The sequence below is a fragment of the Girardinichthys multiradiatus genome, chromosome 3, assembly GCF_021462225.1.
Source record: "Girardinichthys multiradiatus isolate DD_20200921_A chromosome 3, DD_fGirMul_XY1, whole genome shotgun sequence".
Classification (NCBI taxonomy): Eukaryota; Metazoa; Chordata; class Actinopteri; order Cyprinodontiformes; family Goodeidae; genus Girardinichthys; species Girardinichthys multiradiatus.
Window position 1 is genome coordinate 29,886,506 of NC_061796.1, and position 27,043 is coordinate 29,913,548.

General features: G+C 41.7%; 1 protein-coding gene across 1 annotated transcript; it reads left to right on the plus strand.

The window, feature by feature from the left end:
* The first annotated feature begins 246 nt into the window (after nt 1–246).
* si:dkeyp-69b9.3 (myocardin) lies at nt 247–25,832 on the plus strand. The gene is made up of 16 exons (XM_047356808.1): nt 247–527; nt 1,422–1,571; nt 11,581–11,634; nt 13,422–13,477; nt 13,755–13,821; nt 14,558–14,683; nt 14,804–14,994; nt 16,534–16,674; nt 17,283–17,448; nt 17,540–17,705; nt 18,671–18,815; nt 18,917–19,510; nt 19,610–19,708; nt 20,822–20,944; nt 21,031–21,085; nt 21,173–25,832. The coding sequence occupies exons 2-16, from the start codon at nt 1,517–1,519 to the stop codon at nt 21,574–21,576; spliced, it is 2,442 nt and encodes an 813-aa protein (XP_047212764.1). The 5' UTR covers nt 247–527; nt 1,422–1,516; the 3' UTR covers nt 21,577–25,832.
* The last annotated feature ends 1,211 nt before the right edge of the window (nt 25,833–27,043 follow it).

Consider the following 27,043-nt stretch of genomic DNA (forward strand, 5'->3'; position numbering starts at 1 on the left):
TGTGCCAGTTCAGCTCACCGCATTAAGGAACTGCACTAATTTTTATCTGTGCTTCTGCTCCTGTCAAAGTCAAGTACAAACATGAGAGCAGCTTGCTTGTCTTTGAGCCTCTGTCAAGAAGCCAGCAGGTGTCAGGGGAGTATGACTGGCTTTGAGGGAGGAGGGTGAGTTTGGGAGACGAGGCCATAAAGTGGGGGTGGGGGTGAGGTTTGACAGTCCCTCACAGTTGGCACCAAGGATCTGGGATGCTTTAGGGGCGGACGGGGCAGAGGGAGAGACGTTTACAGAGAGAGGGGACAGAGAAACTGCAGATCCTTCTCCTCCTTGCTTCTTCACCTTCAGGACAAAGAACTAAGAAGTATGGAGACAGGAAGAAAAAAGACATGAAAAGAACATGAGACAGTGTCAGAGAAAGTGTCATTAACCGCACTACGAAGTTCTCTCTCTTCCCTGTGACTCTCACTTCTCTCAATTTAATCTTAAATCCACTCCAATTTCCCCTGAGAGACTCAATTCTCCTTCTTCTTGTAAGTATTCTCTTTCATTCTCTTGCTTTTATTCTCTTAGCATTTGCAACTTCGTCTTGTACCTCAATGCCCTGCAGTGAAGCCTTGCTTCTGCCAGACATGAAATCTCAATCAACTTTGTGTTGCTTGATGGCAGTAATGAGCGAGTGGCCTCATTTTGGACCCTTTCTGTCATAAATAATCAAAGTTTGTGTGTGTTTATGGAAATAGGGACTAGGAGGACCGCAACTGGCTGAATTAGTATGCATCACCTCAGCTATTCCACTGCATGTGTGTGTGTTTGTACACTCAAACAGGCTTCCTCTGGGTGTTCTGCTGCTGGATATTTCGGATCAATATTGTTGTGTGTGTGTGTGCGCTGATGCGGCTTATGTAGATTTCCAGCTCTCTCTGTTTGAGTCAACCCTTCTTCTTTCAGTGCACAAGCTGCTGTCACTGTGTAGATATGTGGCGCTGTGCTGTAGGTGTTGTGACTTCATGTTTGTCCGTCACAATCAGGCTCCTCAGGGCCCTGATGTCTCAGGATCTGCTTTCTGTCTCCGTCACTCATCCGAGCTTGGCTTCCCTCTTCATCTTCTTCTTCCTGTTCCTCCTCCTGGCTCCTTGCTCTGCCTCTTGTCTGTTTCATTCTGTGTGTCGTTAGCTCTGTCTCTGACTGTGGGTGGGCCTCTGTGACACTCAGTGTGATTATGACAGGCTGCCTGCAGGGAGGCCTTCTGCTTCCAGAGCTGCTCGCCATAGAGTTCAGTCAGCCTGCAGGTCTGAGACGTCTCCATTTCCTGCTCAGTCTGTCTCTGCTGTGTGTGCATCTATCAATACATTATCTCTATCAGATTAATAAGCATCTGTCTTTCCATCTCCCGTGTTTCCTTGGCTCTGATGTGCCCCGAGCAGCGAGAGACAGAAGGACAGAAGCCAGTTCTACCTGGCAGAGTGACACCAGCAACTTCCTCTTTGTCTTGGCTTCACTTCCTTTGCTCTGCTCGGCCATGACTCTCCTGGCCTCCGAGAGGTCGCTTCTCATCCGGAACAAGTTCCGGTCAGGTGAGAATCAACCAGACATTAATCATGCTGGTTAAAGGGGTACAAGAACTGCTTTGCACCATAATATGCTTTACATCTCCGAAACAGTTTTCAATATGAATAGAAATATGTGGAGGTGTATTATTTTATTTTATTCAGAGGCCTCCAAAGTATGCGTTGGCAGCAGCAATTTACCAACCAATTAGCTTCAGCATAAATAAAGCTATCCTGTGAAGGCCTCCAAGGTTTGCTGGTGAACATTAGTAAACAACCAGCATAGGTTGTAAAGATAATACAACTTAGGTTATAAAACAATATCCCAACATTTCAACATGTCACAGAGCACTGTTAAATCCACCAACCAAAATATAAGAGATAGCAAGTCACAACTGCAAGACTACCAAGACATGGCTATCCACCTAAACTGACAAGCTGGATAAGGATAACGTTAAACAGAGAAGCAGCCAAACACTCATTCATGGAAGAGTGGAAATGTCAGCTATTGTTGATAGAAAGCCATACAAATTCAGTTTAAAGTTTGGCACAAGTCACCTAAGGGATATAAAAACAAGTAGAAGAAAGTGCTCTGGCTAGATGAGACCAGAAGGTAATTTTGTCTGACACAACACATTACCCTGAAAACCTCTTGCTTGCAGTGAAACGTGGTGGCAGCAACATGCTGTTGCGATGTTTTTCTTCAGCAGATACCGGGAAGCTGGTCAGAGTTGATGGAAAGATGCATGGGGCTACATGCAGGGGAACCATCATATCAAAATTGTAAGAGGCTGCAAATGACTTGAAACTGGACAGAATTTTCACCTTCAAGCAGAACAAAAACATACAACCAAAGCTAGAGCCAAAGCATATTCACATGTTAGAAGGACCCAGTTAAAGTCCAGACTTAAATCCCGTTGGGAATCAGTGGTAATACTTTAGCTATTTTGCAAAAATTGAAAAATAAATGTTCGTTCGTCGTCTTCCGCTTATCCAGGACCGGGTCGCGGGGGCAGCAGACTCAGCAGAGACGCCCAGGCGTCCCTCTCTCCAGACACCTCCTCCAGTTCCTCCAGGGGGAGCCCAAGGCGTTCCCAGGCCAGCCGAGAGACATAGTCCCTCCAGCGTGTCCTGGGCCGTCCCCTGGGCCTCCTCCCGGTGGGACGTGCCTGGAACACCTCCCGAGGAAGGCGTCCAGGAGGCATCCGGTATAGATGCCCGAGCCACCTCAACTGGCTCCTCTCGATGTGGAGGAGCAGCGGCTCTACTCCGAGCCCCTCCCGGATGGCCAAGCTCCTCACCCTATCTCTAAGGGAGTGCTCAGCCACCCTACAGAGGAAGCTCATTTCAACCGCTTGTATCCGTGATCTCGTTCTTTCGGTCATGACCCAAAGTTCATGGCCATAGGTGAGGGTAGGAACGTAGACCGACCAGTAAATTGAGAGCTTTGCTTTTCGGCTCAGCTCTCTCTTCACCACAACGGACTGGCACAGCGCCCCCATTACTGTGGCAGCCGCACCGATCCGTCTGTCGATCTCCCGCTCCATTCTTCCCTCACTCGTGAACAAGACCCCGAGATACTTAAACTCCTCCACTTGAGGCAGGAACTCCCCTCCAACCTGAAGAGGATAAGCCACCCTTTTCCGGTCGAGTACCATGGCCTCGGACTTGGAGGAGCTGATCCTCATCCCAGCCGCTTCACACTCGGCTGCGAACCGCCACAGCGCATGCTGTAGGTCTTGGCTAGAGGGGGCCAGCAGGACCACGTCATCCGCAAAAAGAAGAGACGAAATCCACTGGTCCCCAAACCAGACCCCCTCCGGCCCTTGGGTGCGTCTAGAAATCCTGTCCATAAAAGTTATGAACAGGACCGGCGACAAAGGGCAGCCCTGCCGGAGTCCAACATGCACTGGGAACAGGTCCGACTTAGTGCCGGCAATGCGGACCAAACTCCTGCTCCGCTCGTACAGGGACCGGATGGCCCCTAATAAAGGGCCCCCGATTCCATACTCCTGGAGCACCCCCCACAGGGCATCACGAGAGACACAGTCGAATGCCTTCTCCAGGTCCACAAAACACATGTGAACCATTTGGGCAAACTCCCATGAACCCTTGAGCCCCCTGTAGAGGGTATAGAGCTGGTCCAGTGTTCCACGGCTGGGACGAAAACCACACTGTTCCTCCTGAAGCCGAGGTTCGACTATCGGTCGGACTCTCCTCTCCAATACCCTGGCATAGGCCTTACCAGGGAGGCTGAGGAGTGTGATCCCCCTGTAGTTGGAACACACCCTCCGGTCCCCCTTCTTATAAAGGGGGACCACCACCCCAGTCTGCCAGTCCAGAGGCACTGTCCCCGACCGCCACGCAATGTTGAAGAGGCGTGTCAACCATGACAGCCCTACAACATCCAGACACTTGAGGTACTCAGGGCGGATCTCATCCACCCCCGAAGCCTTGCCACCGCGGAGCTTTTTAACCACCTCGGTGACTTCAGCCTGGGTGATGAAAGAGTCCAACCCCGAGTCCCCAGCCTCTGTTTCCACCACGGAATGCGTGATGGCAGGATTGAGGAGATCCTCGAAGTACTCCTTCCACCGCCCGATAATGTCCTCAGTCGAGGTCAGCAGTCTCCCGCCCCCACTATAAACAGTGTTGGCAAAGCACTGCTTCCCCCTCCTGAGGCGCCGGACGGTTTGCCAGAATCGCTTCGAGGCCAACCGGTAGTCCTTCTCCATGGCCTCACCGAACTCTTCCCAGGCCCAAGTTTTTGCCTCTGCCACAGCCCGGGCCGCAGCACGCTTGGCCTCACAGTACCCGAAAAAACAAATGTCAGTTTCTAAATGGGGTCAGCTTGTAGAGAGATACCCAAAAATCAGCAGCAAACTAAGTTCACATGTTTTTGACTAAAATGGTTCGGTTGGCATGTATCCTTTTACTTCAGCTTAATGCTTATGTATTATTTGGTTGTTGGTACATCACCTAAAATGGCAATAAAATACATTCCAGTTTTGCATTCCTCAACTCAAAGTTTAGTGCAATGGGTATGGACACTTTTGTAAGGCCAAGTGATTGAATGTGACTTCATAATCTTTGAGTGACAGTAGCATACCACCATCAGCAATAAACTCCAAAATTAAGACTGAATTTACATATCTATAACTAAAATAATGCACATTAAGTGTTTAAACGTTCTGACTGAATGAAGATTACTTCAAAAACTGTCACGGTTCTGTCACGGTTTACTTGGAATTGGACCCCAGAATGCAGACGAGCAGACAGCGTGATGGTAAGTGAAAAAAACAAAAGGTTTAATAACAAAAACTCACACTCAGCAGGAGGCAGGAACAAAACAACGGACGGGCAGGCGAGTCAGGCTTGGCATGATCAAAAAAAAAACAAGACTTGGTTAGAGAACTAGACATGAGAGCTATACATGAGCATGAGAGTGAAAGATGTTTCCACGAAGACTAACAGAACAGGTGTGAATATATGGCGTGAAAACAAGGTGGAGTAAGGAGACAGATTAACTTGAAGCAGGTGAACTGAATAAACTTAATTAACAGAACAAAACGTGACTGGAGCAAAACAGAGACTCTTGAACACAAACTAGAAAAACATGAAGCAAAAGCATAACCAGATTCAAAAACCAAACTTGATAAAACATGAATAAGACGACAAAACAAAAACATGACCAGGAAAATAAACAGAAACATGATTCAAAACTTGAACAGTGAAAAACATAAGGAAAAACCCCGAAACCAAAAACCAAACAACCCTACATCATGATAAAAAACATTGGCCAAGCCATGAAAAAAGTGCGGCTTATTTAGAATGTGGGGCTTATTTAGAGTCCACACCATGGGTGTTGAAGATGTTATTTTGGTGCGCATACTAGAAAAATGTATCACTCTTCTTTCAGCCAGCTGACTGGCAGTGTGCAACAACTGGTGAGCATAGGTCAGTGCTGTGTTACTCTTTGCGTCAAACATCCAGGGAAAATTTTTTATTAAAATACTTTAGATTTTGGTGTAAACAGGATAATGTTTGGCTCCATTCCGAATTGAATGTTAAAACCTTAACATCTAAATTTCACTGCACTGTTGGAGTTCTTCCTCCCCGCACTTGTGCAGCAGAACTGATTGGACAGAGAGGAATACAATATCATACAATTGTAATGTTCTGACTTTGCAGAGAGATTCAAACTTAGGAATTTCAAGTGACAGGTCTCTCCCTTAACCTGACTGTATACAGTACTTATACCACCTTTGTGATGTGTGTACTACATGTGTGTAATCTTGTGAGTGTGTGTGTGTGTGTGTGTGTGTGTGGGGGGGGGGGGGGGTATTCAACTCAATTTTTTTTCAATTCAGTTTATTTATATAGCGCCAATTCACAATAATCCTAACCATTGAACAGTGCAGTCAGATTCAGTTATTTATTCAAATTGGATAAAAAGTTTTTCTGTCTAAGGAAACCCAGCAGATTGCATCCAGTCAATGACTTGTAGCATTCCCTCCTCCCGGATGAGCATGTAGAGACAGTGGACAGTCACTGGCGTTGACTTTGCAGCAATCCCTCATACTGAGCATGCATGTAGCGACAGTGGAGAGGAAAAACTCCCTTTTAACAGGAAGAAACCTCCAGCAGAACCAGGCTCAGTGTGAGCAGCCATCTGCCACGACCGACTGGGGGTTTGAGAGAACAGAGCAGAGACACAAAGAGAACAAAGAAGCACTGATCCAGGAGTACTTTCTATGGAAAGGAAAAGTAAATGTTAATGGATGTAGCTCCTTTAGTCGTTTCATCTAGAAAGACAGAACAGATAAACTCTGAGCCAGTTTTCAAGATTAGAGTTTTAAAGAGAGCACATATAATTAGTTACAGTAAAAGCTCCAGGAAGGTGTCACAGGTAGACACAGAGTCACGCCAGGTGTAGCTTCTAGGAAGAGAAAAGAGAGAGAACAAATTTAAAAGCTGAAATAACAGCAAATAATGAGTAGTGTGAGAATGTAGTGAAGAGAGTGAAAGTGGTCATTATGTCCTCCAGCAACCTAAGCCTATAGCAGCATAACTACAGAGATAGCTCAGGATAACCTAAGCCACTCTAACTATAAGCTTTATCAAAAAGGAAAGTTTTAAGCCTAGCCTTAAAAGTAGACAGGGTGTCTGCCTCACGGATTAAAACTGGGAGCTGGTTCCACAGGAGAGGAGCCTGATAACTAAAGGATCTGCCTCTCATTCTACTTCTAGAACCAACAGTAAACCTGCAGTCTGAGAACAAAGTGCTCTGTTAGGAACGTATGGAACAATCAGATCTCTGATGTATGATGGAGCTAGATCATTAAGGGCTTTATATGTGAGGAGGAGAATTTTAAATTCTATTCTGGATTTAACAGGGAGCCAATGAAGGGAAGCTAAAATAGGAGAAATGTGATCTCTCTTTTTAATTTTCATCAGAACTCTTGCTGCAGCATTTTGAATCAGCTGAAGGCTTTTAACTGCATTTTGTGGACATCCTGATAGTAAAGAATTACAATAGTCCAGCCTTGAAGTAACAAATGCATGGACTAGTTTTTCAATTGCCAAGTCAACAGATTAGATTATCTACAGTTTGACAGAGTTGGTCTCTGCTGTGTATCAATCAGAGTTGTAGCTTTAGTGCATCAATGCATTTTCAGTTTAAACTTGTAACTTGGATCCTGCAAGTTACATCCAGTTATATCCAGTTATAAACAATACACGCAGCCCAACACAATACAATCAGATTCACTTGATCGTTTACTGGGAGTTAGTAAAGCTATCTATCCAAGGAAGCCCAATTGCATATCTTCCAAATTCTTCCAAAATATGGATTTGGTCAGCTGGTCTCTCAATACAATTGATCAAATTTTCTCGACGAGAAGACAGGGTCGGGAGAGCCCACTTGCCAGGACGGGACATTTTTCTCCGTATACACAATGGACTCCTGGCAGAAGTGGAGGATTGTGTGTTTGTCGATAATGTCAGTCGAGGATGTGGAAGATGTGTATATAATTGGATGTTTGATATCAGGATTTCTGCTTTTTGGAGTCAGCGGTTACCTGACATATCGAGAAATTCGGAGTGTCAGCAGCTGTTCTGGCCATTGTAAGGCTGCCTGGCATGTGTGATGGGATCTTCAGGGCGATCAGCACTCAGACTGAGATGTTACATGAGTTGAATCGCAGACTGGATATGATCCTTACACAGGATTGCAGGCAGGTTGCGGTTCCTGGACTCAGGGGTGAAATGGGATAAATCTTGGAGAAAGTTGTTCGCTCGGATCTGGCAGAAAGACCAGGAATTTGGCTGTTTGGATTCGCCTTTGAGAAGCACCAGCGAGACTCTCAAGGCTGACGGAAAATTAAGAGTCAGCCTAACCCAAATAATTATTGTTTTTCTGAATCTGGCTCCCCTGCACGGCCTTGATGGCTGGCTGTCTTCAACTTCTCCTGGAAGTTATGTAAACATGACGCTCTGCTCCCTCTGCCCCCTCCCTTCCCTGAGGACATCTGTGGACCTGCTCAGAACTTTGTGGCCGGTTGATGAACATTTCAACGAACCATCAAGGACAATGGCCTCTGGGACAGTGCTTCATGGACTTACTTGCACACAATCACTCGCACACACACACATGCTCAAGATAAACATATGCACCCCTCACAACACCTGGACCGTTCCCGGCATGATGTTGTTTTGTCAACTTGTTGCTTCTTTGTGCTGAGGTTTTTTACAATCTCAAACTGTATCCTGCTAAGGATAAAGTGTAAAATATGATTTTTTTTTCCCTCTACTTACCTAATGTGGCCTCTTTTCTCATCTAGCAAGGGCAGCGCCTGTGAGCGGGCAGCAAAGCCTCGGTGACCCGTCCCCCCCTTTGTCTTGTGTCATGATGTATGTTTGGATGGGTTGTACTGGAATTCTAATTTCCCCTCGGGGATCAATAAAGTATCTTTGAATTGAATTGATTGCCTCAAGTGGCTGAGTTTGCAGCAACCCAGAGGATAAGCATCCTCAGGAAGCATGAGGCCATAGTGGAAAGAAACAACTCCCGTTTAATGGAAGAAGCTTCTAGCTGAGCCAGGCTCAGTGTCTACCATCTGTTTCAACTAGCTGGGGATTAAGAGGACAAACACAAGAAGAACCTTGAGCTCAACGCTCTAAAGACAGTGGAGATGGTTGTGAACTTCAGGCAGAAGCCAGCCCCACCTGCCCCCATCACCCTCTGTGACTCCACAATTGACACTGTGGAATCTTTCCGCTTCCTGGGAACCATCATCTCCCAGGATCTCAAGTGGGAGCCACACATCAGCTCCCTCATCAAGAAAGCCCAGCAGAGGATGTTCTTCCTGCGGCAGCTGAAGAAATTCAACCTGCCAAAGACTATGATGGTGCACTTCTATCCTCACCTCCTCCATCACCATCTGGTACGCCGCTGCTACAGCCAAGGAAAAGGGCAGGCTGCAGCGTGTCATTCGGTCTGCTGAGAAGGTGATGACTGCAGTCTACTGTCGCTCCAGGAACTGTACACCTCCAGGACCCTGAAGCGGGCAGGGAAGATTCTGGTTGATCCCTCCCACCCTGGTCACAGACTCTTTGAGACTCTCCCCTCTGGCAGGAGGCTGCGGTCCATCCGGACCAAAACCTCACGCCACAAGAACAGTTTTTTCCCATCTGCCACCAGCCTTGTTAACAAAGCCCAGAAACCACCCCGACACTCTCCCTTTTGCCCCCCCCTTTTTTTTTTTTTTTGCTGACAGGACACTTGTAACCTGTAACTCTATGCGTTACATTAACGCTCAGCTTGGACTCCTGCTTTACTTGCACTGCCATACTTGCACACTGATCACCTGCACTGTTGTACTGCTCTCACATCTTATACTGCTCTACATTTACTCTCACTCACTTAAAACTGTGCACATATATTTATATTTATATTGTAGTTATATTTATACTGTTTAAATTGAGTACTTTATTGCACCGACTACGCCAAAACAAATTCCTTGTATGTCCAAAAACGTACTTGGCAATAAAGCTTTTCTGATTCTGATTCTGAAAAAAATACATAAAAGAACACAGATTTAATGCTAGATTACTCCTAAAAACACAAAATTGCTAACAATATAGAAGCACTGAGTGAGAAAGACTTTCTGTCTTCAGTTTTTGAGCAATATAATAAGTAGATTGTTTAAATCAGTTATTGTTCATTTTAAAAGGCACATCATTACAAAAGACCAATGAGGTAGCAGTGGCTCCATGGGAATATACACACAAAGCTGCGACAATATAGCATTGCTCAGATCGTACATCAAGGGCTCATAAACTTTGGTAAAAGTACAACAGGTTTTTTTTTTAGCTGACTCTAGATCAGATGAGATTTTGGTACCATTGCAAGACAATTACAAACCATTACCATTACAAACTGTAATGTAGAGATGCTTTATTATTTTTAAGACAGAACACAACAAACTGACAAAGTCCAAGTCCTGTTGCACAACTGCTTTAGAATGTCTATCAGTATAGTAGTACTTGAAAGATTCTGTATTTACTGCCGTGGTACTTGTTATAAAAGTTTGAGAACCACGGCTATACTGTACACCCATGTCATGCAGGTTTTGTAAAACCAATGTTAGCAAAATATGGAAGATAAAGCATTAAATAAAAGTGTTGCACAATGATGTCATCGAGAAGAAAAAAGCCTTGTGAGAAACTACTGAAGCCGTACAAGTCATTTTTTCCCATTTGCATTAAGATAATAAACATAAAACAGGCTGAAAAAACAATTCCTGTTGGACCTCTTAACTGGGCCAGCAAACACAACTCTAAACTAACACTGAACCTGACATAACCAGCAATAACTCTGTAAAGTTGTAATATACATTAAACATAAAAAATATGTGCCACAAAATTTTACTAGCTATAACAGCACCTTAAACAAAGCTTTTTTATGACATGCTTTAAGGATTCAACAAGTACTCTTCTGTTACAAACAATATTTCCATCACTGCATATTTTAATGCTACATTTCCCACAACTTGTAGCGGCTGCTGAAATCCCAGGCAGCTGTCGTGAATGGCTGCAAAATAGAAAGGCAAGAAAATGACAGTCCCCTAGGTGTTCAAACAGCTGCTGGAAAACAGGATTCTTTAGGCAGCTGCTCTGCTCCATATCATGCCTGTACATACATGAGCTGTTTCAAGAAAATATCTCCAAAGGCAGCGTCGGTATTATTTAGTAGGGAATATTATAGTCTATATGGGCTGTGATCTTCTACAAAGTAAATGTTTCTTTGTATACTTCATCCCAACTATTTTTGCAGAAAACATTCATTTTCTAGATTTTCTTGCAGGAAAAAATTGTTTTTGAGAACTTTAATGAAGCATAATTTTCCTTTTTGATCCTGACCTTTGCCAACATTTAGTCTTGAGAAGATTAGAGCTGGGTTAAAGTTTTGCCTGGCATCTACAGTCCAAATGACAAATGATAGACACTGAGGCAGAACTTGTTTAAAACAACAATATAATTCTAGATTCCTACACTTTCATACTGAGAGACAGGAAATAAGGAAGACTGCATTTAGCAACACAAATGAGCATGACGTGAGCAGGACAGGATGTATCAGAGGCTTGTGAAGAGAATGAGACAGCTGAAGGGGGGATGGGGCCAACAGAAATAGATTTAGAGGGATAAATAGAAACATCCACCCCCTCCTTGCTGTACTACTCCCCTCCACACCTGCTCTTTCAGGTCTCTCAGGTCTCAGTACATACCAAAGTGTACCACAGGCCCAGCTCTACCTTGCTTCACCTCTTTGTGTGTGTTTTTATGTGAGAAGCATTAAAGACTATATACTCTATCTACAAGCATGGTAAAGACACAGGCTAAATGATTTACAAGGATATATTATTGAACTGTTCATACACCGCTTTGGATTGATTACCTCGTACCTTCTGCTTTTCTTTGGCTGAATTTCCTGACCTGTCTTTCTTTCACAGCTCATCATCTGTTTTTGTTTCAGTCCTGCAGCTGAGGATTCAGAACCGAAGGCTGAGTGAAATCAATGCGGACCCAGGTTAGCTTGTATTATTAACCTTTGATTGAGTGTTCTGCTCTGACTGCGAGCTGCTGTTGTTATTAACCATGGCAGAGCCACCTCTTTTGAGTAAAAGATGATGCATATTTGATTTACTATTTCATATTAACCTTTTGTAAGTATAGTAAAATTGCTCATTATGTTTCAATCGTTAAGTTTTCCTTCAGGGTGATGAAATAGATGGCAACAGTAACATGGAGAATATTGTCATAGCATTTATTTTACTGTTCGTATTTCATTGCAGCAGCAAAATCTCACTATGAAACATTTAGACACTCTAACAAGGCCCTCGGGGCCTTTGGAAGAGAAACAGGCCCACAGCATCACAAATCCACCACTGTACTTAACAGTGGGCAAGAAACATTTTTGCACATATTTCTCAAATTTCTTTTGCCAACCCTTACCTGTGTTTGTAGCTGAAAAGCCTCAGGTTTACATTCTGAGCTGCAGTTCTCTAAAGGCGAGCTTCAGACATTGAGTTACCTCTTACATCTTCCTTATCACTGCGTGTGATTGGAAGACAAACATCATCCAGCCCTGTTTGTAACAACTCCAGCTCTTGCTCTGACTGTAGATATGAGCAAGTTCAGGTGGTTAGCTTTGTTCTTGTAGTGCTTTTTGTCTTTCCCATTTTGAAGAGTTGCTAAGAGAAATGTATCGGGTAAGATTGCTGTCAAAAACATGTATGTAAAGACGGAAATGTGTGCATATTAGTCAATAGTTGTACATAAGTAAAATCCAAAAGGGGTATTGTATATTTTCTCTGTAAGAATACAAAATAAAATGTTGCAGCTTCAAGAAATTAGAAACACAAAGTTCAAGTTTACACATTGTTTTTGACAGCATTCTTACCCCATAGAAATGGGCCTAAATGCAAAGTCATATTCATACCCCAGGGAAACAGGAAGTCAGAAAATACTGATAAAATTTGCTAGACACTCTCATCAACTTAAAAAAAATATAAGTATAAATGAAGAAAATACTTCTCTTATATGTATTCTATACACATTTTATGGGTGCCAATTAGCGCGGCATTTGCAAAAAAACAATTATTTCTTCTTGTGGTATTTCTTCCCTCCAGTAAATAAACACTTTTCTCAGTGTTAGATTATGCTACTGCATTAGAAGATGAATATCTTTCAGGGGCTTTTTACACATCTTTACCACCAGAAGTAATAATTGTGAAGGGTGCTGTGTGTCAGACAATAGGAATAAAAACAATGGGTTTTCTACATGCCCACCTTTGAAAGTGGAAAGGTTCTCGATCAATTAACATACAAAAATAAAAACAAAGAGTCACAATTCAATTAAATAAACTTGTAACCAGATTGTCACAACCAAAAATAAAAAGTGAATCTAAGTATTTTAGGTGGTTGTCTTTAATTGATTTTGTCAAACTGACAGAAAATGCATTTTTGTTGGTTGACAAGTACAAATGTCATGGATTCAGATGTAAATGTCCAATTTTCCAAACATTTGATAACAAACTTCCAGCTACCTCTCTTTGAAAGATGTGGAACATTCAATATCTGAATCTATTTAGAAATGTTGAAATAGAAGAAATGTCAATACTGATCCACTTCGCTTCAGGCATCACTATGATGCTTCATGCTGTAAGTTGCAGGGATGAGTGGAAATTTAAAGGTTTTTACAGACTGTATTTCCACAAACAGCTTCTCGTCTGTTTAAAACATAAAACTATGATTAGGAAAAGCATCTTCTTAACATTCTGTCAAGTCTTTTATATCTTCTGCCTGTATACACAGGGTTGAAATCAGCCTCCACTCATCAAAAAACCGAGAAAAAACAGAGTGAAGCTCAAGTAAGTGGCACAATATAATATATCATGTTATGTCTTTTAAGCCATACGCACCTCTGATGTTGACTGTATATGTGAGAATACAATTAATTCTTTAAAGGATGACCCAATAAATAATTTTCTGAAAATTCCGATTGTAAAATGTTGAAATTCAAGCAAACATAATAATCTTTGCAGCTTAGGATGATGGCAACCATATTAGGAAAATTGAAGGTAGTGTAATGAAACTGCTTTAATATGCATTCATTTTAATGAACTGACCTAATGTTTCCTGATACAGCATCAAACTGAGGAAGGTGCCACTCAGACGTTGCCCCCTGGTGGTCTGAGCACTGAAACTGCACAAGGTAAGGGCAAGCCGATGGTGATGCTGCCTGCTTCTCGCTTTACTCTCTACACCTTCAGCTTTGTGTACAATAACAGATTTGCCCTCTTGGTACTCTGTCTCTCTGTCTGTGTTACATCTGCTGTACATTAGCTGAGAAAGTGTGTGTCTCACAGTGTACTGTGCTTCACTATCTGTGAAACTATAATGTGACCTTGTTGCATAGTCTAACGCTGCTTTAAAAGAAGCCAACACATCAGTAATTGACAGCACATGATAAACATGGCAATCTGACAGACACCATTTCCAGCTGTTATGGACATCTCTGTCTCTCTAATTTCTCTTCTTCTTCTAAACTCTAATTTTCTAATTTTCCCCACCTCTTAATCTTCGCTTAGATTTAAAAATGCTATTATTATAGTATCAGGCATTTCAAAAATATGTAAATTTCTTAAAAGCTCTTTTTATGACATTTAACAAATGTTGATTGTGATTGTGTTTGCACACATCCGGGGCGAAATACTTCCCTGTGGGAAAAGTTGTTTACCGTTTCCTGATTCCTCTGCTGGTGTGAGCTGGGACTCACTGCCTGTGGCGAAGCTGTTCTGCACACTCACATCACACATGTTCTCTAGTCCTGTTGCTTCTCTTTCTCCGCTCCCCTCTCTCTCTCCCAGTCTGTACTGATCTCCCATCTGTCCTGTTTTCTCCTTTTAATCAACATTTGCAACATTTCTCCTTCTGTATTCCACCTGTAGAGAGGACTGTATGTGGGACCCAGAGGCAGAGGAAGGCTCGCCCCTCACAGAACCTCACTGAGAGAATCCAGCAACCTCCAGCAGCTGCAGAGCAACAGCTTGAGCACACATTGTCCCTGGAGATTGGTAAAAAAACATTCACCCACATGCACTGACACAAACCAACATATTAAAAAAAATAATTCTTCACCCAAACCTTTTGCTTACTTTTGTGATCTTGCTTCCTTTGACCGGCTATTTCCGCAGGTCCTACCTCGTTCCCTACTGATGTCTTTGAAGAGGACATCTCATCCTCCATTTCGTCTTTAAACACGGAGCAACATGGCTCTCTCCAAATGCCATCCATTTCCTCGCTGCCAGGGCTCCCAGTTGACCAACCACTAAGTGACTGCTCAGCTGTGGGCCTGACCCTTAATAATAGTCCCAGTCATGCACAGGTATTGAAAACAGCAAAAAGTTGTTTACCATACTAATGAACACCACTGTCAGATACTTGAGTCTCTGCTTTCTTTTTTAGTGTATGATTATATGCAAGTAAATAATCCTCCAGCATTGCCTTTCTATGCATCTGATACTGAACATTTGAAATTATATTGCCAGCTAAGCCAGATTGCCACAGAGATTTTGGCTGGGCTTAAACCTTTTTGCATGAGCACCCCAACTTTGAGATGCCATATATAAAAATACCACGCATAAACTTAACTCTAACAAAATGTATACAATTCTTACTCAAATGTCACAGCAATGAACAAATAAATACATGCTGAATGCTTGAAGTCGCTCCAACTGACTACTGTCAAGCTAATAAATATTTAACCACAAGGGACACTCAAAGACTATGTATAGATCATTGAACTTTTATCCCAAGATTCTCAGAAGATCATTAAGTATGGTTAAAAAAAGAGACCCCTTTTGACCCCTTACCTCTCACTTTTAGCCCTTACCTCTACATTTCCAAGGGGGTGGGTGTCCCAGTTACCAGAACTGTGAAGGCAGAGGACATTGGGTTTGAACCCCTTAAAAACAGAGTTAAAAACTGATTGTTTAGGAAAAAAACAAATATATTAGTAGTTAACATTTAAATTTCTCCAAGTCAACATTGCCTAAACAAATCAAGTTAACGAGATTGAAATGTATTTAAACATATCATTGTTAATAATTGTTAATTAGTATTAAAAAAAAGAATCAAAAACCTATTTTAAATATTTTACCAACACAACAAATATTACAATGTGTATTGTAAAGCAGGTCAGTGTCTCAATCTCAGTATTTCCCAGCAAAACTATTTCGGTTTTTATATATACAAATTTATATTTATTTATACAAATTTATACATACAAATTACACTGATTTGCTTTTCAGTTAAACAAACAATAACTGTCACAAAATTTCTGCATAAATACAGACCAACAAATATGACAATCCATTGTATTACCCATAAATCCTTGAGGCTTCAAGTATGTTCTAAGATTAGTTTTTATTTAAGTGTGCTATTCTAGGACTATATGCCTTGTTGTATATTTTGTTCTTTGTATATTGGCAACACATTATCAAAAATCTCTTGACATTTTAAATACAGTTGAGGACAGTTTGCATTTTATTTTTGTTCGTCCTTAACAAAAAGAAAAATGTATGCCGGGGTCTTCTGCAGGACTGAACAGTTTACAGCTCACATGAGGCATGTTGAGTCAAAAATGTGTATATTTACATACAAATAATAGGTGAAACTGGCAAATTGGGAGCTTTTCGAAGGTGTTTTCCATTTTTCTGTGAAATATTTCAACCACTTCCTCAATTATGTGCTACATATAGGGACAACCGTACAAAATGGCATTCAGCCTAAGTCTTTCACCCTGTATCACAATGAACATGTTACACAAAACTGGAGTGTATTGTAAGTGAAACACACACCAGAAAGTTTGATGTTTTTCTAATGCACTTACTGCGTTTAGATATTTGAATCCTTATGCTTTCAGTCTGGGTTGACGTTGCTTCAGACAACAGCAGGCGTCAGGCAACCTGTGAGCGTGACCCTGGGTGAATCAAACTGCTTAGCACCAACTGGAAGACCAAATGGGATGTTTCTGACCTCTCAGACCACACCCCTGTTGCCAAAGGTAATCATAGGCTAATACATTATCATTGGGCTCACGCCATCTTTAAGTAAGATTTCAGTTTGGTTTTAGTTATTTTTCCTTCTTTTTGTTGAATCTTGCAGATAAAATTATAACAAAAACATAAAGAAATAAATAAAAATTTGGGTAGGTACCATTTATCCATGCACAAATCCTGGTGATGTACAAAGCAGGTGTACAACAAAAGAGACAAAAAAAAAGCCCTGTGGAGGTCTTTAACCTAACAGGACGGTCAATCCTGTGGTTTTCTGTTTTTTTTTGTTAAAGAAGGCTCTGCTGTAATCTGCTCTGCATTCATTACTGTCAATTTGAACTTCTGTGGGAGCTGAGTGTTTGCCATGTAGGTTAACATATTCACACATAAACCCCGGTGGTGTATGTCAGAGGGATCGCAGTGTCATCAGGAGATCTGTGAGGCATTTACACGTAACTGTAAAGAATGTAACCTTAACACGGGTCAAAGAAGTCAAACATTGAACAATGTGCTGACATTTCCAATGAAACTCTGCATGTGCTATTCTATTAAGGAATCACTCAGACCACAGTATGGTTACAGTTTACAGAAGTGTAGGTGATGTGTGTGTTTACAGAAAGCTCGGCCACCCAGTCCGATCTGCTCCTCGGCTTTGCCCAATCCCCTAAACTTCAATCACCTTACCCGCCCACGGAAACCACGGGACATCAAACCCAAGATGAAGAAACTCAAGTATCATCAGTACATTCCTCCAGACCAGAAGGGAGCATCTGGGACTGGAGGTACTATTTTTATGCTCTACTTTTCTCCATTTATTAAAAAAATTATTCGTTCGTTTTGCTAAATTAAGGTTTTCACCCCCACGTTTTCCAGCGGGAGGAGCTAAACAGAGCATCCCTGCCGCCACCCAGCCTTTAGACCCCGCCTACTCCCATCTGCTGAAACAGCAGCAGGTCTTCCTCCAGCTTCAAATTCTCCAGAGTCAGCAGCAACAGCAGCAGCGACTACAGCCTCAACAGCAGGTTACAGTTGTATCAAGGTATGCAAACAATACTGATAAGGTGTCAGGTCAATTCACCCCTTTATCTAATCGTAAAACCTCCACCCTGCAATTTTATATCTACCTACTTCCATAAACAAAACAGTTGGTATGTAGGTATTTGAAGCCTTGCTCATCAGTTAGTAGTTAAATGCTTTCATGATTTATGGAGATTAATAGTCATTTTGCGAAATCTAATGTAGGATTTAATTTCATAAATTATTATTTTCTTAAAATGTAATAATACACACAGTTCCCATTTATTTTGGTTTGATCCTTGCTTAGACCAATTGACTCATAAAAGGACCCCTGAGTAAACTAAAATTACTCTATCAGACCTCCTGCTGACAGATTATTATCTTTCGGTTATATAACCAATTCTCCTTGACTATATGAAAGAAGCTTTCATTAAATCATCGATAGTCAAAGAGGGTATATCATGTATGCATGATTGGAAGCATCCCACTGCAAAGAGCTTCAATAAAATTAAAAAAGCCAAGGTGTCAAAAAAGCAGCAAAATTGCCCTTTTTAATTTTGTTTGTGCTTTTATTATTGGGTTTCATTATTAAGTAACACTAAACTGATCTATAAGTTTGAAAAAAATTTAAGTTGAGCTATGGCAAGTCACAGATAATGGATGCAAATTAAATGTAAATATAAGAAGCACCTTTTTCTTCTGAAATTCAGTTTTTTTCAAGTCTGTTAAATCCAACATTTTTCTATTCTCAATTTTCTTTTTATCATACTTGCCCAGATATGAAAAATTGTAAAAGAAAAATTCAGAGTTTTCCAGATTTTCTAAGACGGCATAGGAATGCTGCATAAAGTGAACAAAATTACAAAGGTATGAATTGTAAAAGGTGGAAGTGACATGACTAACACCATGGGAGCACAGCAATGTATAGATATCTGCATTATTGATCCAGACATTTTACCTGAGTTGATAATTCTGTCAATCCTCCAGTGGAGATCATAATGATCTAGTGAAGTCTTGTGGAGTCTCACCACTTGGTCTCCAACCTGTCCTTGCCACAACAAACCAAACTGCGACAGACACAAATCCTGCATCCAAACCAGAACTTCTTCCTGCAAATCTTGTTGATTTAACGGTAAAAAATATCTCTTTTTGCATATCTTTGAACATTTTTAAAAGCTAGAAAGAAAACTGATGATAATCTCATTTGGCTTTCCACCTCCGCCGTTCCCCCAGGTGTCAGAGTTAAGGCAGCAGCTGCGTAAGCGGGGCCTCCCTGTCTCTGGAACTAAGCCGGCCTTGTTGCAGCGCCTTCGTCCCTTCCAGCTTCAGCATGCCTGCCCAACCCCTGCCTCCTTTTGTAAGCTGGACAGCAGCCTTGAGCCCCTAATTCCCTGTGCCCCTCTACCTCGCTGTCAGAGCCCTGCCTCCAGCCCTGGCTTCGGACTGAACTCGCCCGGCAGCAGCCCAAACCAACAGCTGTACATCCCAGATGGCGGAATTCCTAATGGGATTCTCAGTGACAGTCCCAACAGAGATCCAAAGGGGACTCTTAACGCTGTCCCGAAAGTGTTCACAAATGCTGCATCAGTCAGTTTGGCAGGTGAACAGTGCGGTCTCAGCAGCACTGTGTTCTTGGATCCCGCCAGCACTGCCTCAGGAACTCCAAGTCCCAGTTTGCCCATGTCGTCCTCCTCACCCCTACAGTGTGGGACTCCCTGGAGAACCGAAAGCGAGCAGCAGAAGCAGCTAGAGCTGAGTGTGAAGCTAGAGAAGAGGGAGAAGAAGAGGAGCAAGCCCAGTGACTGCTATGTGAAAGCTGGTACTGAGGTGAGGACAGACAAGTTTGAGTGTTATGCCATAGAAGATTTGGAAAACACGTGATATATTAGTGACACTGCTGCATAAATGTGACTTCTCATCAACCAGTCGGGGGAGGGACCTCTTCATCCATTCCTGCAACAGGATCCTGGATACTTAAAAAGAAAGGCTAAACTAAATGCACAAAAAGAAGTGTTGTTTGCTCAGGTAATATACTCGAGACTTACAAATTTCTTGCAAAAGTATTTATACCCCTTTACATTTTCCAATTTTAGCAATGACAACCACAAACGTTCAGTGTGTTTTATTGGGACTTTGTATGATAGACAAACACAAAGTGGGGCATACATGTGAAGTGGAAGGAAAATAATATGGTGTTCGAAATTTAAAAAAATCTGAAAATGGGTCAAATACGAGAAGAACATTAATTAGTAAAGCAGCCAAGAGGCCAATGTTAACTTTGGAGGAGCTGTTGAGATGTGCTAATCAGGTGGGGGAACATTGCAACAGGACACCTATGGTCATGCACTCCACAAATCTGGCCTTTCAGGCAGGGTTGCAGAAAAAAAGCCATTCTTAAGGGAAAGCCACAAGAAGCCCACTTTGCAGTTTTCCACAACTCATGGCCTGATTAGATCATAATTTAACATTTTGGCCTTCATGCAAATTGCATTATGCTGTGGAAACTAACACCACTTCTATGGTGAAAAATGGTGGTAGCAGCATCCTGCTGTTGAGGTGCTTTTCTTCAGTAGTGACAGGAAAACTGATTAGTATTATTGGGAGCTAAACACAAGGCAGTGCTAGAGGAAAACCAATAAGATGTTGCAAAAATATGCATTTTTATGTGGCTACCACAGAGGTGCCCGAGACAAGCCATTGAGAGCTACTACCCAGCAAATTTTAGGGGGAACCTTTCTCCAACACATCCGAATCAAATGAATGTCTCATTACCAGGCTTCTGTGGAGCTGAATGACATGTTGATGAGGTAATTCAGTCATTTGATTCAGGTGTAGGGAGCAGGGATGCATCTAAAAAGTGCAGGATAGTAGCTCTTGAGGACTGGACTTTGGCTCCTCTGGTCTGTCACATAAACTCTAATTTAAATACTTTTAAATTTATTGTTGTATTGTGAGAAAAAGTCCAAGGCATGAATACCTTTGCAAGGCAGCGTACTTTAATAGTAATTATTTTCCAAGGTACAATTTAAATCATTTTGTCACAAAGCATTTGTCAATTTCCACATGTGAACGAGCACTCATCCTCACCTGTCAACTGATTTATTCTGTCTTGTCCAATCATGTGATTTTTGCTGCTAGCCGTGTGATGTGATTGGCCATGACTTTGAGCTGCCACTGCAAATTACAGCCAGTCCAGTTCAGACCTCACCTAGTGTTCGCAGCTTGGAGGAAGAGCTACAGGAGGCAATTCAGAAAGCTCAGGTTGGTCACGAAAAAAAAAGAAAAATAGGTCACTGAGATGTCCTTAGGCTCAGTAGTGAAGCATCTTTCCTTTCTCTTTGCCACAGATGGACCCTCGAGAGTCCATTGATGATATTCTAGATGAGCCTTTTATTTGTGATGGTGAGTCTGAAACACTGAACAAAGATACATGTTTTATGAGACTGTATTTTTTCCACTGCCTAATCCTTTTTACTACCCTGCTTCCAGGCTCTCTTGAGGCCTCTGATGATAAATCTGCTGCACACCGTTCCCCTGCCCCTCAAACAGAACAGCCTCAGCCTTTTCAGCAACAAGATGACAACTTCCTGCCATCACCTCTTTGTTCCTCTCTCTTACTTGAGCTTCCTCCATCTCCTGCTTTAATAAACCCGACCCAGGTTGTCCCTGCTCCTCCACCGCTCCCAATCTGCACCTCTCCTCTGCCTTCAAATAGAAAGTCACGGAAACGACGGGCTGCTACATCGTTTGACGCTGCCGATTGGCTCGAAACCCTCACGTCAGGCCTCCATCCTCTCACCCCTCCAAAACCTCCCTTTGTTGAGTCCGATTTTAGTCTAGATTCAGATCTGAATGTGAATCGAGTCCTGGATCTTTTGATAGAGCAGTGGTAAAGATTTAGAAGTGTGTGCACACACGGTGGCTTGGAAAAGTATTCACACCCCTTGAATTTTTCCACATTTTGGGAAGTTTTGACCACAAACCTAAATTACATTTCATTAGGATTGTAATAGATTAACACAAAGTAGTGCACAGTTATGAAGTGAAAGCATTAATGGTTTTCAAAATGTTTTATTTTACACATGTTGAAACTGATGTTTTTGTCCATTCTTTTCAACGTTATATTGCAATAGACAAAAAGAATAGTGTTCATGAGCTTTAACCTTTAATTCTTGCCATAGATTTTCAATTGGATTTAGATATTGAGTTTGACTAGGCCATTCTAACATCTGAACATGCTTTTATCTGCAAAACATAAATCAGACAAAGCACCCAAAAATTCAGGCAGACAGAGCACTCACCTGTGATCTGCTCTATTTAAGTGATGTCCAGCCTTCAAGTCTCTGCCAGATTATCGAAAGCTCCTGCCTGCAGATGTCCAGTGTAATGTCTGTACCCTTGTTTGATCTCCTTGCTACACCACGTTTCTGCAAACCTCAATTCTCCTGCCTTGTCTTGCCCTCATCTGACCTCTACCAAGCTTCTGATCTCTTGACATCAACCACTTTCTTTTCTGGGCCTCGACCTCCAAGTTTTGCCAAGCCCTTGGCCCCTACACTGTTTTCTGACTCTTCGTGTATGACCCTTCCCTGTCTCCTGCTTTACCCTCTGGATTCTGTATTAGTTACTGACAGATTCTCCGACAGCTGTGTACCGAATCAAGCCTGCCCAAGTCACCGGTTGTGACGTCATCACACTTACCTGCCATTCCCTGGTTTCTCTCTGGAAAAGCAGGAATAACTCCACTACATGCAGGCTGAAGACAAACTGTCTGGAGACGGTCACATCCTTTTGGATCCCCAGAACAGACGAATGCCTGGAGGAGCATTCCATTTGGATCAAAGCCCTCATACATCCTCTTGCTCAGCCTGATGGCTTAGGTGGATGCCCATGTCTTGGTAACTTGGTAAGTGTTAATGCCATACTTATTTTGCTGTTTTCCTTGGTCTTCATGTTGCTAGTTGTTCAGTAATGTTCTCTAACAAACCTCTAAGGTCGTCACAGAGCAGCCAGTAATGTAAATTTTGAAAGCAAGTGGTTGCATCAGATTTTATTTATGGTGTAAGAAGGGCTTAATACAAATTTACGCCACATCTTTGAGATTATCTTGCAAAAAACTTTGAAAACCATGTATTGTTTTCCTTCCACATCACAATTATGCACTACATTATGTTTGTCTAAAACATAAAATCCCTATAAAATACATTAAAGTTTGTGATTGGGACTTAGCAACATGATATAAACCTCAAGGGGTATAAATATTTCTGCAAGACACTGTATGTTTTTAATTCTTTTGTACGTATAGTAGCCGATTATAGTTTTGTTGTTGTAATGAATTGCACAAAATGTGTACGTTCTACGTTCCATGACTACTCCGCTGCCAGAGTCACTGGTTCCACGCAATGTCGAGAGCCAACTTTACCGCAGCAGTCTAGTCAGACACCACTCTGACAGGAGAATGAGAACAAAAACAGAGACATAGCCATGCACCCTGCGAACAAAGAGACACTGCAGAGGGATGTTCAAAAGCACTTTGGCTCAAGAAGCAAAAGAAAACCTGTCGGCATATTAAATTGAACACGGTTCCCGACTGTGCTGGGAGACAGTCAGTTTTTGACTTTACTCCAGAACCTGTTGTCAGATTGGGTTGAGTGCGGCACCCTGGTGTTGACTCCATCTTTGAGTCACAGCCATTCATAAAGCCCATTCAGAGTATGTGAAAGCCAGACAGAGCACACAGCTTGTGCGTGTCTCCAGATCTTAACCTTGATGCCAGATGCACAGTCGGCACGCAGAGGGAAAAACCTGGCAGACTCCACAAACAAGTGTGTCCTTGTGAATATACATGTATAAATCTGTGTAAGGTATGTATGTTTTAATTGCTTTTCTAAATGTTTAACTCTGCACATACGTCTGCTTATGATTGCATAAATATACAAACGCTCCATGTTTACTTACAAGTAATGCCAAGTTAATTTGTATTTAATTGTTTACTTAACGTTAAAGGTTCTTTTAGATGAAGCAGGATGCAGAAACCCTCTTTGGATTTCAGTGTCCTCACTTCCTTTATCGACACTGTTGTTTTTACAGCACCAACACTAATCATCAGGAAAAAAAAAAAAAACACATTACCTTTCTGAAGTCATGACTCTACAGGAGAGCAACCACAACCAAAGCTAAAGTTTTTATAAAAATCAACCAAGAGGTTTTTCATCACATAGTAAAAACAGGTGGTCATTGTGTTCCCTGTTTAACCTCCAATAGCCTCTGCCTCCTGCTCACCCCGTTGTAATTTAAGCACAACCTATTACCAAACAACAAGGCGACACCTGTTCAATTAGTGTAAATTATTCTTCAAAACTGTTGACATGCATTTTTAAAATGACAGTTGTATATTACAAGATGCAAAACACCGAATACACCCACCGGCCACTTTATTAGGTGCACATTTTAGTTGCTTGCTAACACAAATAGCAACTCAGCCAATCACATGGCAGCAGATTAGTGCTTATAGGCATCTCATTGCCATGAAGTTGCAATGAGACATCAGAATTTGTAAAAACAGGGATCTAAATGACTTTGAACATGGCATGGTTATTGGTACAAGGTTGCCATTCTGGAGTATTTTAGAAACTGCTGATCTACTGGGATTTTCATGAACCATCTTTTGGCTTTGAAGAAATTGTCCCAAAGACTGTGTGGGCACAAATACCTTGTTGATGCAAGAGGAGAATCGGGAGATTGGCTCAGTAGCTATAATAACCTCTTGTTACAACCAAGGTATGCAGAATACCATCTCTGAATGCACAGCCCACCGAACACTGAAGCAGGTGGGCTACAGCAGCTGAGAGCCACTCCTGTCAGCTAAGAACAGGAAACTGAAGCTACAATAATAGCTCACAAAATTGTTGCCTGGTCCAACGTGGCTCAATTTTACAGCTGTGAAATTCAGATGTTTGGGTCAGAATTTGATGTAAACAACATGAAAGCATGGATCCATCCTGCCTTGTGTCACCAGTTTAGGCTGTTGGTAGTGGTGTAATGGTGTGGGGGCTAAATGGCGTACTTCGGCCCAGGCCAACCCATACAGAAAGAGCACAGTTTCTTGCTGATTTACTGTAATTAAGGATTGTATTTTATAGTCTGCACAGTCTGTCTGCCCTGTGGAGTTTCACTTGTCATTTTTTTGCATATAAACTTTCAGTTACTGATGTCTATTTTCAACCCCGCTGAACAAAACTATATAAATGAACCAAAGTTTGACAGAGGTCAGCAAGCATTAACCTTTCTGTACCTCACTAATGTAATTCAGATAAAGGATCTCATCTATAGAACATTATACTGTGATTTTAATTGGCTGCGTGTCCCATTTATCATATTGGAAAGTTCGGACTGAATCCTTTTAATCATTTGGCCACCCTTTCTGGAGGATCACTTAATATTCTGTTGGGCTCCTTCTCCGTAAAGGAAAATGACATCTGCTGTGTCATTTCTGGACCGCACACATACCTTTTAAATCCACCTTCCCATGTATGTTCAGATCATGATGTTTCTATGTAGTGTTTCCACCTCATTGTTTCCCTTTCTGATGATAAATCAAAATAAGATTATCTGTACATTGGCAAAAACCTTCAGCACAGAGCTACAGCTTTATGATGAAGTAGGTCTAGTGCATCTTTCACTATGGAGACGACACGGGAAAAAAATGCAGTTAAATGTGGATGGATGGCTATGATAATCATAGCAATCAATAAATATTGCCTGCTGCAAGAAAAAAAAGGAAAATTGATAGGCGGGAGAGTAAGATGCTACCTCCTGTGACTTCCACTGCTTAAGGGCTGATGCTCCTGTTTTCCTTGTTTTTTATTTCATTTCCAAAAAAAAGACTAGAGCAGAGTTTCCTATAAAACCTCTGTGAAAGTGTAACTGGTTGAAACTTTCTATTTTAAAATGAGAGAAAGTTCAACTGGGGGCACTAGGCTGGTTTTAATGTAACTGTGATCCGGTTTGCCAGTTGCTGCTATAATTGACTTATTGTGAAAAGACAAAATATGTTTGCTTTTATTTATGATGTAATTTATTAATGGAAAAAGACAAATTTTGTTCCAAATGTATTTAAAAGAAACAAAAAATTAAAGTCTTAACAGGTTTTCTGTCGTATTCTTTTTATCTTCATGAAGTTGGCAAACAGCTCTTTTCTATTATCAAACAACGAACGAGGAAGGAACTAATGGTCACTTTATTTCAGCTGTTCCGTATTATGTTTCATCAAATATGGATGATCACAAAGTGAATTAAATATTCTTATGCTTCTTAAATTTCCTTGAAGCCTCAGTAATGTCGACAAAGCTTGATAGCTAATCTTCGTTATGACACAGTAGTCTAAACTGACGGAGCAACTTCTTTGGATGGAGATAAAGAAAAAACTTACCTCCATTGAGGAATCAGCCTAACAGTTAAAAATAAACATTTAATGTGATTAAAACTTAAGATTTAATAGAGCTGTTGAAGCATGTCTGGCACAGCTGGTGCAGCTTTATAGTAGATTATAAATCACTTATGTTTGCTCGGTTAAATGTTTATAAAGAGTCTTTTGACTCAGATTTATAGACTCATTTGTTATCTGAGAAAGGTCAACTCAGTAGGATTACATCATCATGTTGATTTATAAATGTAAAAACCACTGATTATGTCATGTGCACTGTATAGAAAACTAAATATGGGACAGGATTGCCCAGTTGGTTTTGCATTTCGAACACTAATAGAAAGCAGTTCTGCAGCGCATAATTAAACAATTGCAGGATACAGTTATAGACTACTCACAAAAGGTTAGGGGTATTCGGCTTTCAGGTAGAATTTCAGGATGAACCTAAAATACAATATAATCTTTAAAGGTGAACTCACTGTGACCATCTCTAAACATTTGATTGCACGTGTCCAACTGTTCAGTGCTTCAGTACTTTTTGAACAACTTGCTGTTCTCTACCAGGGACCTTAAAGGCAAAAATTAACAGGTAACAACAGGTTGATACATGAGTCGACCAATACATTTCTTTGTTCAATCAGAATTAGTATTTAAATAGACCTCATCATGCCGTTCACATTTTGACATCATTAGACCAAGACGACACCTAACAACTGATCAACAGTACCTTGCCATTTCTAGGCTTCAAACAGGATGTTCTCAGACCAATGAGGCCAATGACCTTAGAGTGTCATTAGCAGGTTGCAACAGAGATACAGAGAGACTGGAAGAGTCACAGAAAAGCACAGGAATGGATGTCCTTTGACAACATCCCACACTGATGACCGCTTCATTGTGAACAATGTCCTCTGGAACCGGGTCATGAATGCCACTCA

What these genes read in the sequence shown, in the direction of transcription:
- si:dkeyp-69b9.3 (XM_047356808.1), top strand. Translation starts at nt 1,517, where the DNA reads ATGACTCTCCTGGCCTCCGAGAGGTCGCTTCTCATCCGGAACAAGTTC. An exon ending in CAGGTTACAGTTGTATCAAG is followed by an intron (nt 17,706 to 18,670) that starts GTATGCAAACAA and finishes TCAATCCTCCAG; the next exon opens with TGGAGATCATAATGATCTAG. An exon ending in AGGCAATTCAGAAAGCTCAG is followed by an intron (nt 20,945 to 21,030) that starts GTTGGTCACGAA and finishes TCTTTGCCACAG; the next exon opens with ATGGACCCTCGAGAGTCCAT.